This window comes from Liolophura sinensis, chromosome 13, assembly GCF_032854445.1.
Source record: "Liolophura sinensis isolate JHLJ2023 chromosome 13, CUHK_Ljap_v2, whole genome shotgun sequence".
Lineage (NCBI taxonomy): Eukaryota > Metazoa > Mollusca > Polyplacophora > Chitonida > Chitonidae > Liolophura > Liolophura sinensis.
In genome coordinates, this window is record NC_088307.1 from 15,443,133 (window position 1) to 15,460,447 (window position 17,315).

Below are 17,315 nucleotides of genomic sequence, written 5' to 3' on the forward strand. Positions count from 1 at the left end.
TTGATTCTTGCTTTAATCTATGCTGTATGGTAGAGCATCCGCTTTGGGAGCGGCAAATCCAGGGTCACACCTAAGACCTTAAAAGAGGAAGTTTTAGCTTCCTTGCTTGGCATTCAGCATTAAGGGGATAGTGCAATGATTTTTTTTTTTTTTTTTTTTTTTTTTTTTTTTTGATTGGTGTTTTACGCCGTTCTGAAGAATATTTCATCATGCATTTCACCAGCATTATGGTGGGTGGAAACCGGGCAGAGCCCGGGGGAAACCCACAACCATCCGCAGGTTGTTGACAGACCTTTCCACTTAGAGGAAGGCCGGAGAGGAAGCCAGCATGAACTGGACTTGAACTCACATCGACCGCATTGGTGAGAGACTCCTGGGTCATTATGCTGCGCTAGCGCGCTAACCGACTGAGCCACGGATACCCCGGATAGTGCAATGAAAGGTCGTCTCAGTGAAGCAGCACTAGATAAAAGAGCGGTGGAAATCCATCATGCAACAAGGACTCCTTCGTCATCATATGACTGAAAAATTGTTAAGTATGACGTTAAACACCAAGCACTCGCACACTCACTCAAAATATGAAGTGCTGTTAAGCCACAATCAATCATTCATGCATTCAAAATGGAAGACATGGATTGCAAGATTTCCTGTTTTTGTTTTCTTTTTTGGTTTTTTTTTTTTGCATAAATTCAGTCAGTCAGTACTGAAAAGGCTGCATCCATCATGTTTGATATTTGATTCAACTGCTTATATTTATTATTTTATTACTTTATTTTATGGTTTGAACGTTGTTGTTTTTTTTTCAACAAATTTATTTACAATACTTCCAAATCATGTGTCCTGTTATTAAAGGTGTATCAGGTAAAATGTGCCATTCATTCTCAGTTGGTCAAATCATCAAATTAATAAAAAATAAAATTTCACTTTTACAGGATGAGACACCATTATTTCTGGCTGCAAAAGAAGGCAGTTACCAAACGGCAAGAATTCTGCTGGACCATTTTGCAAATCGTGACATCACGGATCATATGGATAGACTACCAAGAGATGTTGCATTGGATAGACGACATGGAGACATTGTTCAGTTACTTGATGAATACAAAACAAACAATCCTCAGAATGGTGGGGTGCAAAGCGGAATAAATGGTGGTGGAATGGAACACCCATTCATGGCACCCACGAAGCACACTAAACCAAAATCCCGCAGGACTAAACTTGCTAGCCATGGTGGTCCAACAAAAGATGGGAATGGTAAAAACAGCGGGGCAGGAACTGCACAGAAAAAGCCACGCAAAAAGAACACCAGCAACAAGCTGCGTCAGAACGGGTCTCTGGTAAATGGAGATGCCATGTCTGCGCAAGACTCAGTGGAGTCGCAGCGCTACGACCTGCAGAATTTTGAGAACGGGCAGCTGATATTTTCTCAGGCAGACCTGAATGCTTTGGACAAGTTGCCCTTGCCCTGCGTCATGACACAGGCCTTGCGGGATGAGCCAAGTATGAACTTTGCTGGAGGTCAGTATCACAGCAAGCCTGGGATGGACCCCAGCATGATGGAGGGTCACAGAGATTGGCTTGACACGCACGGGCCTTTGTCACAACAGTCCCAGGGGACACCACTCTCGCATGGGAACCTTCATTCCCCGCCAAGCCATCTGTCACAACACAACAGCCCTATGATGCTGAACGGAGTTGCGGGATCCCCCGTCAAGCCAAAAAACTACCCAACCTCACCAACCCATATGCAAGCCATGCACCAGCACGCGCAGCAGAACCAACGGGTGCAGCTGAGCCCACCGAATGAGTACACCCCTTTCCCTGACCCCCACATGGAGTCTAGCATTCCTCTGAATCCTATGTACACCCAGGATATTCACCAGCAGAAACAGCACCTGGGCACATCCCCACATGGCCACCAGATGAACATGGTGGCAGAGCAGTATCCCACGCCTCCCTCCCAGCACAGCCATTACAGCTCCGAATCCCCGCCACAACACATTCTGGCGTCTGCGCTACCTGAACATTATCTCACCCCCTCCCCTGACTCACCCGGCCAGTGGTCGAGCTCATCACCACATTCCGCTGCCTCTGATTGGTCAGAAGGGATCTCCAGCCCTGTCCAGCCAATCGGCCAACCCATGCCGATTCCAATGAAGAAACATGAAGGAATCTACCTATAGGCCTAATTCTGATTGGACAGTTGATGCAGTTTATGTAAATGGTCTGTTCTCCGGACAAAGTTAGTATAAATGGCTCTCATTTGTTACGGAATGAAGTGTGTCACTGTTCATGCGTGCCTCACTACTGTTCGGAGAGTGTTGGTGTGCAACATGGCAGAGCCCTGGATCCAGATAATACGTTTTATGACTGTGAGAGTAAGCGACCTGGTCATGCCGGAGTGTTTGTGCGGGCACTTCATTGACCGTTTACAATTGGCACAAGTGTGTCACAAGAGAAAGTCCAATACAAATGTGTCACAAGAGAAAGTCCAATACGTAGCTACAGAAATTGGGAGAATGCTCGCAATACTAGACTGTGTACGCTGGTGCTGCAGTCAGTGGTCTCTACCTGTAGCAGATATAGCTACAAAGAAGCACAACAAGGACTAACGTGTTTTTTTTACCGAAAGCCAGCATAAATACAAAGTCATAGCACAAAGTGTGGTGTGCTACATTGAGTAATTGTAGAAGGAAACATATATGCTGCATACATGCACATATGCCACAGTTTCGTTATGTGCTGCACCCTGGAGAAATTGGGACATACTCCTCGCAGTGATGCTACATGGGTATGAGAACAAATTTCTTAGTACTGAATGCCCAAAAGGCATGGTGAAATAACGTGTGACGTTGATGTTTCTTCAGTGGTGACACTTCAGAAACATGGCCACAATAACTGTTGTCAGTCCTCACAGGCTGAGACATGCAATCTACGTGTGTGTAGAGGAGCAGAACTGCTGCTGTAGTAAGTAACCAGTGGGTAATTTGCATAGAAAAACTGTTGTTGTTTTTAAGAAAGATATATTTATCATTGTACATAGAAGATGTGAAGTGGCAGTTTTGGTGTGGTCGGAGAATTGTCAGAGCTTAACACATAACAAACCTTCTGTCTTCATTTCACTATGATATTTCAGATTAAAAAGAACGCTGGTACAAGAAACTTGAGTGCTGTGTAAACATCTGTCATAAATGACTTTTCATCTGCATTTTGGACTTGGCATTGCATTCGATCTTAAAAAATCATTGTCATCTGTTTTAGTACACATTTTTAGATGTACGTTGTGTTAATCTGTCACATCATTTGCAGTGACTCAATCATTTCATGGGGTCCAGTGTATCGGTCTCAGCACTGGTGCCAGGTACTGAGTATTGCTTGCTGTACCAGTTCTGAAATATTCATGTACAAGAGTGTCTAACTATTATGTGAAGACGGACATGACAGATGTACATGTACGCGGGACAGTTACCCGTTGCATTGCCCATGGCCAAGATCATTGTCATATAGCTGGAATTCAGAAACAGTTAATCACGTCATGTTGAAAATATTGTTTGACAGATTTGTACTTGTGTATTTTTCTGGTCAATTTTGTGTTTGTTTAATTGTTTCATTTTTGATTGATATTAGAGTTTGAGAGAGATTTTTGTCATTTCCATAAATGGCGTGATGTGTAAAATGTATTTATAGCTCTGTTCATTTGCATGCTATTTGCTGCTGTATTCGTATTTTTCTTGTTTTGATTTTTTTTTTGTATTTGTATTTTTTTTATACATGTAATTTAAAGTGTACATAGATTTTGTGCAAAGGTACACCCTTTCTTGTTTTCGTGGCTTCTGTTGTTAACTACGGCAACCAGTAACACTGCAATTCAGTAGATTTCATCTCATGGTAACTTCCTCAAAGTCAAATCATTCAACAAAAACGCATACAAACCATCATTGCATTTATCGTAATTCCAGTCTACTAAATAGATCATTTGTATGTTCACAACCTTTACCCATCCGGAGCTGTTGGACGACCTGTTTTTCCCCTGATGTTGGGTTAACATTTAAGAGAACACTACTTTCCATAGTTTTTTTGTGGAATGTTTTTTTTTTAGTAATTTTGTACACGTTTGAAAATACTTTTACATGTATATTTTTATACAAAATGTTGTTATATAGAAAGTTGAGCGATCACCCCACCGGCCTTAATTTTAAAATTCGAAACCTAAATGCATCGTGTATGTGTTATTGTGGAGGGATTTGTCACCTCGGTACAAGTTAATATTTTTATACTTAAAACATGCTGAGTATTTTGTGCTAGTTTAGCAAGCATGACTTAAGTGAAGCAAGGGTAATTTGCTATCCATGTTGAGACAATATTTCTTACTTCTAGAATCTAACCAGCAGAACAAAGCCATGTTTGCGATCAAAACATAATTTGTCTTTTGTGTACAGGGAATGAGCTGACTTAGCATGCAAGTCACATTTAAAAATTCTCTTTAAGTGTTACAAGGGTAAAACACTGGATCAAAGTTGAAATTTCTATTTCCTGAAAGATATAGTTCAACAGTTAGTTGTAACAGCTGTTTTTTTTTTCATGTGTGTAATGAAGATCTAATTTGTTCTGTGATTGATAATGTCCATTGTGCACTTTTCTGAATGTGACACAGAGTTGTAGCATTGAGTAGAGCCAGGTCTAGCCTGAACACATGTTCATTCAGCATCTATATTGTACAGATTTTTACCTGTCCTTGCATGGAGTATTTGTAAACCACCTTAGGGTTTTATCTCGGCTGTGTTTCACCCCAGTTATGTTTCACATATGCTGTAGTTGACCCAGGATCCACCTTAATCCGAGTCTATCAGTGTGTATGTGTGTATTTCACCTAAGTGCCTATATGGACCACTATAAATGATTTCATTTGTGTATAAAAAATAAAAGCGTTATATGGTCGTAATTGTCTTTCTATTTCACATAGTCAAGTCACCTGCCAATTATATCTATCCTCAGAAATAAAGTCACTGGTAACACAAGTAATCATTGCATCTTCTTGTCTTTTGGTTAATGGCTAACTGGTTGGTGGGCAAACCTTGCGCCTGAACAGATGGAATATCTTGGGAGGTGTCTTGTTTGGTGTGCATACATGTATGATTTGCTTTTTACGTCGTGCTTAACACTAGTCTGGCTTGGTATCTCTGACATGGTACTTCATTGTGAAGATTGGGAGCCATTATGGGCCAGCCCAGACAAAATCTGTGATGGCTTCACGTGAGTGTTACGGTGTCGGAAAACACGAAACCTAATGACCTGTATTTTAAATGTCGCTGAACACCATGCTGGCGCATTTGTCACGTGAACAATGGTGGTCATTTGCACGGGTGGACAGAAGCAAACCCTAGTAGATCCTAGACTTTTTGAAAGTTCTTGACCAACTTTTCTACATCACGGACAAAAGGCCATTACTTATGTGGAATACGTAAAAGTATTGGTGTGAACATACGAGTCCATATGACTTCGAAATTTTAGTAAATCGGCAGATTTGGTGGGGGTTGACCTCGTCACGCAAGAAAGGTGAACTTGCTTCAGTTGGATATGCCGTGTCCATCGAGCTTAGTACCTGCTAACAAACAAATCATACCACCAAGGAAGACTCCAGTGTGCGGTATCACCACATCTGGGACCATTTGACCAAATTTCTTTTTCGATTTGTGTTAGATGATTTTGGTATCGGGCGATTTGATTATACCTCCATGAGGTTCGGTCTTCCATCAACATGCGGATGGTCGTGGGTTTCCCCCGGGCTCTTCCCGATTTCCACCCACCATAATGCTGGCCGCCGTCGCATAAGTCAAATATTCTTGAGTACGGCGTAAAACACCAATCAAATAAATAAATCCATGAGGTTCATCGGCCCCCTGAAAAGGGAAGCAAACCTTCACAACCCTGAAACAAAGGCGCCCTCTAAATAGTCCAATAAAAATCCAGTTATTTCAACACCAGCTCAAATGATCATAGATATTCATAGGCCTCCTTGTTACCCTAGGGGTAGAGGCCTGGGCACTGCTGTTATAATAATAATTGCAGACTCAAGGTCCATCTAAACAAAAAGCACGATTTATACAATATTACTGTTACATATGTTACCGTAGACCCACATTTATCTGTACAACTTTCTTGCGTTAAATGCGATGAAGTATTTCCCCCAGCAGCAACACATAAATCCGCAGCAGGATTGCTATTGTCAAGTAACTTGGTGCTTCATACAACTCTCTGTCAAAAGCTGAAAACATTTTCTCTCACCACCCCTGGAAAAGATAACACATTATTAGGTACAAATGTGCCCGAGTCACTGTCGCTGTGTTCACTGGGAGCCATCTGGAGGCATTATTGTAACACAAGCTACATTAAGTTTCATCATATTGACTTGTGTCTGATTGATCCAAAGAGCTGGGCAGTACAAATGGCCACAGTAAGATGGAAGTTAAGTTTTAGGAGCTGCAAGATTTATTTCGCTTTTAGGCCTAAAAGGAATGAAGAATCTCATTGCCGACATCTATAGCGATATAGCTCAGGTGACAACTTTGCGTAACTTAAAACTGGATTGTAGGCCAAAATGACAACGGTGCCAAATCCAGTTGCATATGGCCGGAAAGATCACACGAGTGCAGAGTATATAATGAGCATACAAAGCCTCGTTCACTGAATAGTTAAATAAGAGTCACTCCAAGACGTGACTTAAAAACTTAATGAGAATCTGTCTTGACAGCGCTTTTGTAATGTCAACAATAACGAATTAACGAGTGTAGATGAGTTGATAACTACAAGTAGATGAGTTGATAACTACAGGTTTTTTTTTTGGTTTTTTTTTGTTATTGTAACGAAGAAGTCTTGCTGGTCGTCATTTTATTGGTCATGATAACGGTATATTTTGGTGACCCACACATATACAGTAGTAGAGTGATACTGATTCCTCAAGGTACGTGGACATATATGGGTTACTCTGAAACAGGTATTTTAACGAAGCGTTAATTGAAAATGTATGTATACTGAATAACGATATATTTATTTATCTGATTGGCGTTTTACGCCGCACTAAAGAATATTTCACTTATACGACGGCGCCCAGTATTATGGTGGGAGGAAACCGGGTAGGAAACCCACGACCATCCGCAGGTTGGCGCGACGCCTTCTCATGTACAGTCGGAAGCCAGAATGAGCTGGACTTGAACTCACAGCGACCGCATTTGTGGGAGGCTTCTGGGTCAATGCACCGTGCTATCCTCACTGGGCCACGGAGTAACAATACGTAAATCCACCCAGAACACAGCGTGCCCCTAATCCCAGACTTGTTCAAATCAGCTCCTTGTTTTATTGAGGTTTAACCCTGGGCTCAGGAATATTCACTTAATCAGATTATATTAGTGGAAGAAGTCGGTGAGATCCCGAGAGATGCTACCCGATAAATCCCCTGACTCAAAGCTACAGTTAATCAGTATTGAGCGTACCTGTAGCCAGACTGAATGGCGAAAGCGACCCACATGCTATTGAAGTAATAATTTATTTATGTGATTGGTGCTTTACGCCGTACTCAAGAATGTTGCACTTATACGACGGCGGCCAGCATTATGGTGGGTGGAAACCGGGCACAGCCAGGGGGAAACCCACGACCATCCTCAGGTTCTTGGCAGACCTTCCCACGTACGGCCGGAGAGGAAGCCAGCATGAGCTAGACTTGAACTCACAGCGACCCCATTGGTGAGAGACTCCTGGGTCATTACGCTGCGCTAGCGCGCTAACCAACTTGAAGTAATAAGAGAAGGATCCAGATCACAACCCAGACCGTCAGTTGTTAAAAAAAATCCAAAGTAGAATTCCCATAAACCACAGTCTCGCAAAATTCTACGCTTCGAGAGCGGTAGATACAGGGTCAATCCTGGTTCGAATCACACCTAAAACCTTAAAAAGAGGAAGTCGTAACTTCCTCGCTTGGCGTTCAGCATGGAGGGGAAAGTGCAGTGACTGGTTGACCCGTATCAGTATAATGGCTCGGGCGGGGCGCTTTACTTGCCTTCGGTAAGTCGTCTCAGCGAAGCAGCACTAGATAAAAGAGCGGTGAAAATCCCTCCTGGAACAAGGAGGCACATAGCATGCACTCTAAGGATTCCTTCGTCGTCATAGGACTGCAAAATTGTTAAGTACAACGTTAAATCTCAAGCATTCAGTCTTAATATTCTGTATATATATTACAACAAAAGACAGTTACCTGGAAGTAGAAGTAGAGAGCAGTTTTCATTGATGCATGTCAGAAAGACATACTGTTTAATAAGCGATGCCTGAAATCCTTGGTTCCAACTGGAACTAATATAACAGATATTAGTTATATTATATGTGATATTTCGGGCAATAGGCTGCAAATCGCCCAAATATGATTCATACTTTCCACGGGCTGTGACGCGAACCTCCCCTCAGACACTTTAATCAGCTTACGGCGGGCACCTGTCACTGTGCAAACACTGGCTTGTGGGTGCGGCAGTGTAATTCCCAGTACAAAGCCTAGCAAAACTGCCAGACAGATTATGTACTCGGCAGAAGTGTTTACTGGTGATACAGACATTTCGTCAATGCGACAGACCATTAGTTATTACGCAAATGTTACACCCTCTTGTAGGATTAATCCGTGTGCGCACGTCACTGCTGTGTAGTGTATTGTGTGAGGTTTGACAAGTAGCCTTGATCTATAGCCAATTATTCTTACAGTATTATATCTAATAATAGTGGATTGCATTTCCTGTAACGAATAAATCAATCCGAAGTCGGGCTGCAGGCCCACATTCCGTGATTTGTCATGTGCTTGTCCTCACACATTGGACCATTGTATTCCGGCTGTAGCTTGACATCCATGGATTTGTCAAGGGTCTGACCACAGACAATGCAGCATCACAGTCCGGCTGTAGCTTGACATCCATGGATTGGTCAAGTGTCTGACCTCAGACAGTGGGACATCACAGTCCGGCTGTAGCTTAACATCCATGGATTGGTCAAGTGTCTGACCTCAGACAGTGCAGCATCACAGTCCGGTTGTAGCTTGATATCCATGGATTTGTCAAGTGTCTGACCTCAGACAGTGGGACATCACAGTCCGGCTGTAGCTTAACATCCATTGATTTGTCAAGTGTCTGACCTCAGACAGTGCAGCATCACAGTCCGGTTGTAGCTTGATATCCATGGATTTGTCAAGTGTCTGACCTCAGACAGTGCAGCATCACAGTCCGGCTGTAGCTTAACATCCATGGATTGGTCAAGTGTCTGACTAGAGACAGTGGGGCATCACAGTCCGGCTGTAGCTTGACATCCATGGATTTGCCAAGTGTCTGACCTCAGACAGTGCAGCATCACAGTCCGGCTGTAGATTGACATCCATGGATTGGTCAAGTGTCTGACCTCAGACAGTGGGACATCACAGTCCGGCTGTAGCTTGATATCCATGGATTTGTCAAGTGTCTGACCTCGGACAGTGGGACATCACAGTCCGGCTGTAGCTTAACATCCATGGATTTGTCAAGTGTCTGACCTCAGACAGTGGAGCATCACAGTCCGGCCGTAGCTTGACGTCCAGAGATTTGTCAGGTGTCTGACCTCAGACAGTGCAGCATCACAGTCCGCCTGTAGCTTGACATCCAGGGATTTGCCAGGTGTCTGACTACAGACAGTGCAGCATCACAGTCCGCCTGTAGCTTGACATCCAGGGATTTGTCAGGTACCAGCATCACAGTCCGGCTGTAGCTTGACATCCATGGATTTGTCAGGTGCCTGACTAGAGACAGTGCAGCATCACAGTCCGGCTTGTAGCTTGACGTCCATGGATTTGTCAGGTGTCTGACTACAGACAGTGCAGCATCACAGTCCGCCTGTAGCTTGACATCCATGTATTTGTCAGGTACCAGCATCACAGTCTGGCTGTAGCTTGACATCCATGGATTTGTCAGGTGTCTGACTACAGACAGTGCAGCATCACAGACGGCTGTAGCTTGACATCCAGGGATTTATCAGATATCTGGCTAGAAACAATGGGGCACCACAGTCAGGCTGTAGCTTGACATCCAGGTATTTGTCAGGTACCTGGTTAGAAACAATGGGGCATCACAGCCCGGCTGTAGCTTGACATCCAGGCCATTTGTCAGGTGCCTGGTTAGGAACAATGGGGCATCACAGCCCGGCTGTAGCTTGACATCCAGGCCATTTGTCAGGTGCCTGGTTAGGAACAGTGGGGCATCACAGCCCGCCTGTAGCTTGACATCCAGGCCATTTGTCAGGCGCCTGGTTAGGAACAATGGGGCATCACAGCCCGGCTGTAGCTTGACATCCAGGCCATTTGTCAGGTGCCTGGTTAGGAACAGTGGGGCATCACAGCCCGCCTGTAGCTTGACATCCAGGCCATTTGTCAGGCGCCTGGTTAGGAACAATGGGGCATCACAGCCCGGCTGTAGCTTGACATCCAGGCCATTTGTCAGGCGCCTGGTTAGGAACAATGGGGCATCACAGCCAGGCTGTAGTTTGACATCCTGGCCATTTGTCAGGTGCGTTGCTGGAGACAGTGGAAACATTCTATATTACCTACTTATTATATATTCGTTACCAATGTTGCGGACGTTACGTACGTTACCAACGTCACTTGCGTTATCTGCGTTGCCGAGGTTACCTACATCATCTATGTTACCTACGACAACCGTTGTTCAATCTTCTATCTTTCTCGTTCTATCTTTACGTTGCGTGCATGGAGACATCAAATTTTAATGGTGTAAGCCAATATATTTATGTAGCTTTTGTCTTATTTTACCTTATTAAATATCTTGGCATGAAACATTGTCACAAACGTAAATAATGAGTAATACCGATAAATTATAATGGTTATTAACCTTTTCTTGTTCCCAACAGAACCGGACCTCCAGACATGAGAAAATACCACTGTTTCCTTCCAGTTGGATATAGCAATCAGTTTTACAAGTAACATTTACACAAAACAGCTCAAGACATGTCAATAACCTTTTGGTGACAGTCTGTCAATCACCGACTGTCTATTACAAAGACAATGCTCCATAGTTCTACACTTTTGAATTATTAAATGCCACAAAATTACGGGAAGGCGTCAACTGTATGTCGACAATGACCTAGACAGGCACCGGAAGAACGATGATGAAACAAACAACAGACACACACCTTGTCAGCTTTGTTTTGACTAAAAAATTGACTACTAAAATCGACAATCCCATACAACTGGACATATAAGGCTCATTTTCTCAGTTACCATCAGAAACTATTTGAAACTCTTCCATAAAATCGCTTCTAACCGTTTGTAGTATTCTTCCGGTCGGCACTGTTACTGTCAAACCTGACAGACGCTGCTGCCAAGCCTTCCCACGTACGACTGGAGAAGAAGTCAGCATTGAACTCACAGTGACCACATTGGTCAGAGGCTCATGGGTCATTGCGCTGTGTTGGTATGCTGGCCACGAAGGCCCTCCAAATACATATAATTGTAACAAACCCTGAACAAAAATATCCATTTGCAGTGAAGTAAAATTAAGGTATGAAAGAAATGCCAAGGTGGTCTTGACCGGCCCCAATCGCTCGATAGAACGTCCGCTTTGAGCGGTAGATCCAGGGTCAATCCTGGATCGGGTCACACCTAAGACCTTAAAAGAAGAACTTGTAGCTCTCTCCCTTGGCGTTCAAGATTAAAAGATAATGCAAGGACTGGTTGACCCGTATCAGTGTAAAGGTTCATGTGGGGCAGCTTACTTGCCTTCGGTAAGTCGTCTGAGTGATGTAGCACCAGACAAAAGAGCGGTAGAAATCCGTCCTGCACTCTTCATGCACTCTAAGGACCCCTTCGTCGTCATATTACTCAAAGCGTGTTAAGTATAAGGTTAAACGCTTAGCACTCACTCACTCACCAAGGCATTCTTTGCGGGCTATCTTTGCCAAAATTTTTATCATTCAAGTAATGTCTAATTAAAAACAACTCACAACTTGTCGATTTATTCTTTGAACGGCTTGGTTACCGATTTATTATATTCGGCTAAAACATTCCTTAGCGCCATCATTGATACCTGTTATAGAGCTGCTGACTGCGAACGTTGAAGTCTGCTACACTGCAATAAACATTATTTCATCTAATTTTTGTTTTATTTATTCTTTTATTGTTTCCTAATTATGATAATGGCAATGTGCTAGGGATCGCGCAAGTTGTTACTATTTAAGCATTTGCATGAACAGATAGATCAAAACCCTAGTTGAAAATAGGTCATTTTCATCATTTGTCAGCTACCACACCGTCAGCTGCCACACTGTCAGCTATCACATTGTCAGCTACCACACTGACAGCTACCACACTATCAGCTACCACACTGTCCGCTACCACATTAACCGCTCTGGATCGTTGCATTCACTAACATGGAACTCGGTCGGGTTGTCGGCGCTGTCCTCAAAGCTATACACAAACAGGTGCCCTACGATCTTTAAATAATTCGGCATTCATGTCACCTCATTATGCAGGAATAATACAGACCACAACGTGGCAATCAAGTGTAACCGACGTATCACTCCGACAGCATCAGATCTTCCCAAACCGCCATTTTCAAATCACGTGACTTTGTTGCTAGTGTGAACTCTCCTTACAATTAAGATCGTCTTCATTTTTCACGATAGTTTGCTTAAATTTCTTCCGTGCATTGCTACTTGTCATTCACCTTCTTAATGATATACATGCTTTTATTTTGAATCCAAACGTTTCACGAGTTTATCTTTTCCCGGACCATGTTGAGTGCGGCGGTCTGGAACTAAATATGATTGTCTGGAAAGTTTGGCTTGCTGTCTGTCCACCAGGTACTTATGTGATTATTGAGACGTTATGATCTAAATTACTCACGAATATCTCTTTGAAGACAGAATTACCACAGCATTAAAGACAACATTTCTTTTGTAGTGTACAGCTTTGACATATTGAAGACAGCGTACTTGAAAAGACCGAGTTCCAGGTTAGTGAATGGAACACATCTGTGTTTCAGAAAGCTAAGATGGGAAGAATGAAAGAGATCTCAGACCTGTTTAGTACTTGTCTGTTAGGTGATGGAGAACTTTGCTGGTCTGGGTATTGTCAATGTCCATTCCTAGTTCGGGTAGTGGAAATGAATCTGATAACTGGAAATGCCTACAGTTAGCTGTAAGTTTGCTTGTAGCTGTTGGGCGCATTTTGTGGAGAGCACGCGTGAGGTAACGTCGTGCCTGTTACGCTTATTGACCCTGAGCGAGCAAGGCATGAGCGTGTGTATCTCTGTCCTCTTTGCCTCCATGATTTGAAAGTGCAGCACATCTCACTCACAATTTGGCAATGGGGAAATCATTTTGAACTGCTATTTCATCATCGCACGAGTGGTATAGTTGTACTCATTTCAAGTAGTTTTCATTTATGCACAGCTGACAATTTTGGTTATTTTCAGATTACGATATGGTGACTCTAAAACGTGAAGACAAATAAACTATGAAAAAGGTCTTCGCTTCAGATACACATAACATTTTGCCTGTTGATTGCATAGCTTGCTATCTATTTAGCCCGACTCATGTGGCCTACATGGTTAAAGGGTGCACCTCGAAGTCGGGAGACCCTGGGAGCAAACGCGGGTCGGGTCACGCCAAAGATTTTTAAAATGGTTCTTGCTGCTGCCTTGAATGGCCCGGTATGCTCTTTCATAATTAGTCCATGGGCCAGGCTTGACATTGGTACCACCTGACATGACCGAACCTAATTGGTACTAACATGTTTATAGGGTCTGTAGAAATAAATTAAAACATGATAGCATTTCTACAATGGTAGCTTTATCACACATTTTGATAAAATGAAAACTTAGCTCACAAGGCGTTGTGCAAATCACAAAAAGCAAGAGAAACGTCATTATGTCGTGGACTCTCAGTTTAAGACCTGTTTAAACGGTTAAATTGTTTATGAAAGGAAGAAATTTATCTGTCCACATTTTGTTTATATTTCATGTACATTGTTAGCTGAATATTCAATTGTCCTGTACATTTACATGTAAGATTTGCAAGGTTATCAACTGGGTTAATAACAGTTAATGAACAGTTTATATCCCCGGTGTGTACTTATTTTACTCACGTTCATTACAACGGTGGGTTATGGTAGATTAGCCCAGATAAGTAAACATTCATGTCATATCCTTACCTATGGTCTATATGTCTGAAAGCTACAGTGTCAGAGCAAACCTTTAATCAGATTTTTTGACTTTCCATCAAGAATACTAGTGAATGAAAGTTTTAGAATCCAGTAAAAACACTGGATACTAGAGTGGCCTTTTCTGACCATATTGTGTATCATTTGGGTATTTAGACCTGCAGTCAACAGTTACTTGTTAATACAACGATAGAATGCCCTAAGGTTTTACAAAACATAAACTTTATGTCTTCAGTCGTTTTCTGGCTGCAAAGAAAATTGCCGACGCAGTCCTTTTGGTCGCTGTAGTTCACCCTTCTCCCAACCCAGAGAATGCTAAAATGTCATTTTCATCAACAAATCTGCCATTATGTTGGAGAAGAATAGCTTGAATTATTTAAGAAAATATTCCTGAGTTGATTGGACGTTTAAATAATGCTGTTATTGTATGACTGTTGGCAATATATGAGTTCGAACACTGGACAATAAGTGCGTTTGCTAAAGGGGGCATAACCCGTACAAAGCTACTCTTCTCCGAGGGCTATCGTATCAAACCTAAAGGACAGGTGCCAGCCAGCCTGGGTGGTACCAATATGTGAAACTTTAGGCCTTGGCCCATGCACTAAATATTTATGTCGTCATGTCAGTTACAATTAGTTAAAACCACCTTTTCGTCAGATAGTTAAAGTGGAAATTAAATTATTTCATTAAGGATCCAAAATGAGCGGGAGGGCAAATCACCTTTGGCTCTAGTAGTATCGGTATTCAATACGTATGCATTCCATTTTACGTAAAGTGCGCACACCGGACATATCTATTACACGAATATGGTTGAAGGTTGACGATACAACCTCCCGATTCTTCATGAGGAGTCTGAAGTGCGTTTACCTTAACAAGCCCACGTGTGTAACACGAGGTCAAAAGTTCAACCGTGTTAGGAAAGGCAATGGTGTAAAGACAGCGGCGCATGCGCTCTGGCTATTATTACTTTCATTATTTTATTACTCAGCATGCGGTTTTGCCAATGACGTCGAATTTGCGCAACACGGTTTGCGGTATATTATGTAACATGACAACCGTATATTAACTCAGGGAAAATGACACTCAAGATGCATTTGGCGCACTGTGTCATTCTAAAGACACTTTAGGGCTCACATGCCTGCAACTGTTTGTATAACTTGAAAAACGATAAGTTAGACTTAGCTTATCGCAGTGTTACCCTCACGCTATTAGAACATATACACGACACCCGCTATTGAGATGTTTATTAATTTAGGTTTGTTTTCGTAACTGTGTTGACACAGCTTGCATTTCATATGAGTTACCCAATGGTAGTTGTAATAAGGCTTGCATACCATATTGTTGTATTCCATGGTTATATTGCTTGTTCGGGATCAGACAGTCTGGGATGTGTATGTCCACAGACTAGTTCAAGGGAGGCGAATATATATATATAAGAAAACGTTGTCCAATGATACGTGGAAAGTGATTATTTAGGTAACTGAGAGTCACGTGATTTGAAGATTATTTAAACACAATGCACACAATTTTTCGTCATTCGTGTGTGGAAGGTTTTGGTTAGGTTGTGCCAGTTCGTCAATCATCGTAATGGCCTTGTTACAATTGACGGTTGCTGTCATTTGTGTGGCTCTTTCATCTTCCTTTGACTACAACGAAGAAACCGCAGCCATGTTGTAAGTTGATATCAATTCCTTTTTTTCATAATTAATCGCAACATCTATACCATCGATTTGATAGTTTCATGATGAACTGAGGTTTATTTCGCTCCATCTTCTTGAAGACAAAGTTTCGGCACTTTGCTTCATCACCATCGCCATAGCCTCATCATATGATGGTGAACCCGGTATTTTTTGGACGTTCTGTTTGGTGTGTATGGAGGATAAATATTCTCTGTATTCTCCGCAGAGGGAGTTCAGCAAATATGCTGTATTTTAAATAGGGGTTTTCTAGTTGCGAGTTTACTGCAACAAAATGTCGCAACTTTACGCCGCTAAGTGGCCTCTGCGCCGCGCGTTGGACTGTCAGTAAAATGTAACATGATGGCACCTGACTGTATTAGTCTTCATTGATTGTGTTCTGGCTGTCATAGTTATACAGTAATTATTTATTTATTTGATTGGAGTTTTACGCCGTACTCAAGAGTATTTCACTTATATAATGGCGACCAGCATTATGGTTGTAAAAAACTGGACCACGGTGCCCGTAACGACCAGCAGAAGGTTAGTTGTTGACTTTCCCACGTACGGCCTGGCTGTGTTATTGTTCATTAGTGTCCTCAGTGTGTTACTGTTTATTAGTGTTGTCCTGGCTGTGTTACTCTTCGTCAGCGATGTCCTGTCTGTATTATTGTTCATTAGTGTCCGGGCTATGTTATTGCTCATTACTTTTCTTACTATGTTATTGTTCATTAGTGTCCTGGCCGTGTTATTGTTCATTAGTGGTGTCCTGGCTGTGTTACTATTTGTTAGCGCTGTCCACACTGTGTTATTGTTCATTAGTGGTGTCCTGGATGTGTTAGTATTTGTTACCGCTGTCCTGGCTATGTTATTGTTCATGAGTGTCCTGGCTGTGTTATTGTTCATTAGTGGTGTCCTGTCTGTGTTACTATTTGTTAGCGCTGTCCAGACTGTGTAATTGTCCATAAGTGTCCTGGCTGTGTTATTGTTCATTAGTTTCCTCACTTTGTTATTGTTCATAGTGTCCTGGGGGTGTTATTGTTCATTAGTGGTGTCCTGGTTGTGTTACTATATGTAAGCACTCTCCAGACTGTGTTATTGTTCATTAGTGGTGTCCTGGCTGTGTTACTATTTGTTAGCGGTGTCCAGACAGTGTTATTGTTCATTAGTGGTGTCCTGGCTGTGTTATTGTTTATTAGTTTCCTGGCTTTGTTATTGTTCATTAGTGGTGTCTTGGCTGTGTTAGTATTTCTTAGCCGTGTCCTGGCTGTGTTATTGTTCATTAGTGGTGTCCTGGCTGTGTTACTATTTGTTAGCGCTCTCCAGACTGTGTTATTGTTAATTAGTGTCCTGGCTGTGTTATTGTGTTATTAGTGGTGTCTTAGCTGTGTTACTGTTTGTTAGCGGTGTCC

The 17,315-nt window shown here is 42.4% G+C and overlaps 1 protein-coding gene across 3 annotated transcripts in view; it reads left to right on the forward strand.

The window, feature by feature from the left end:
• Positions 1 to 5,019, forward strand: part of LOC135480243 (neurogenic locus Notch protein-like) — a 74,919-nt gene extending 69,900 nt beyond the window's left edge. For all 3 annotated transcript variants that reach the window (XM_064760023.1, XM_064760024.1, XM_064760025.1), the window contains one exon: positions 933 to 5,019. In XM_064760023.1, the coding sequence (XP_064616093.1) occupies positions 933 to 2,180 (1,248 nt within the window). In that variant the 3' untranslated portion in view covers positions 2,181 to 5,019. The remainder of the gene's footprint in view (positions 1 to 932) is intronic.
• Positions 5,020 to 17,315: the final 12,296 nt, after the last annotated feature.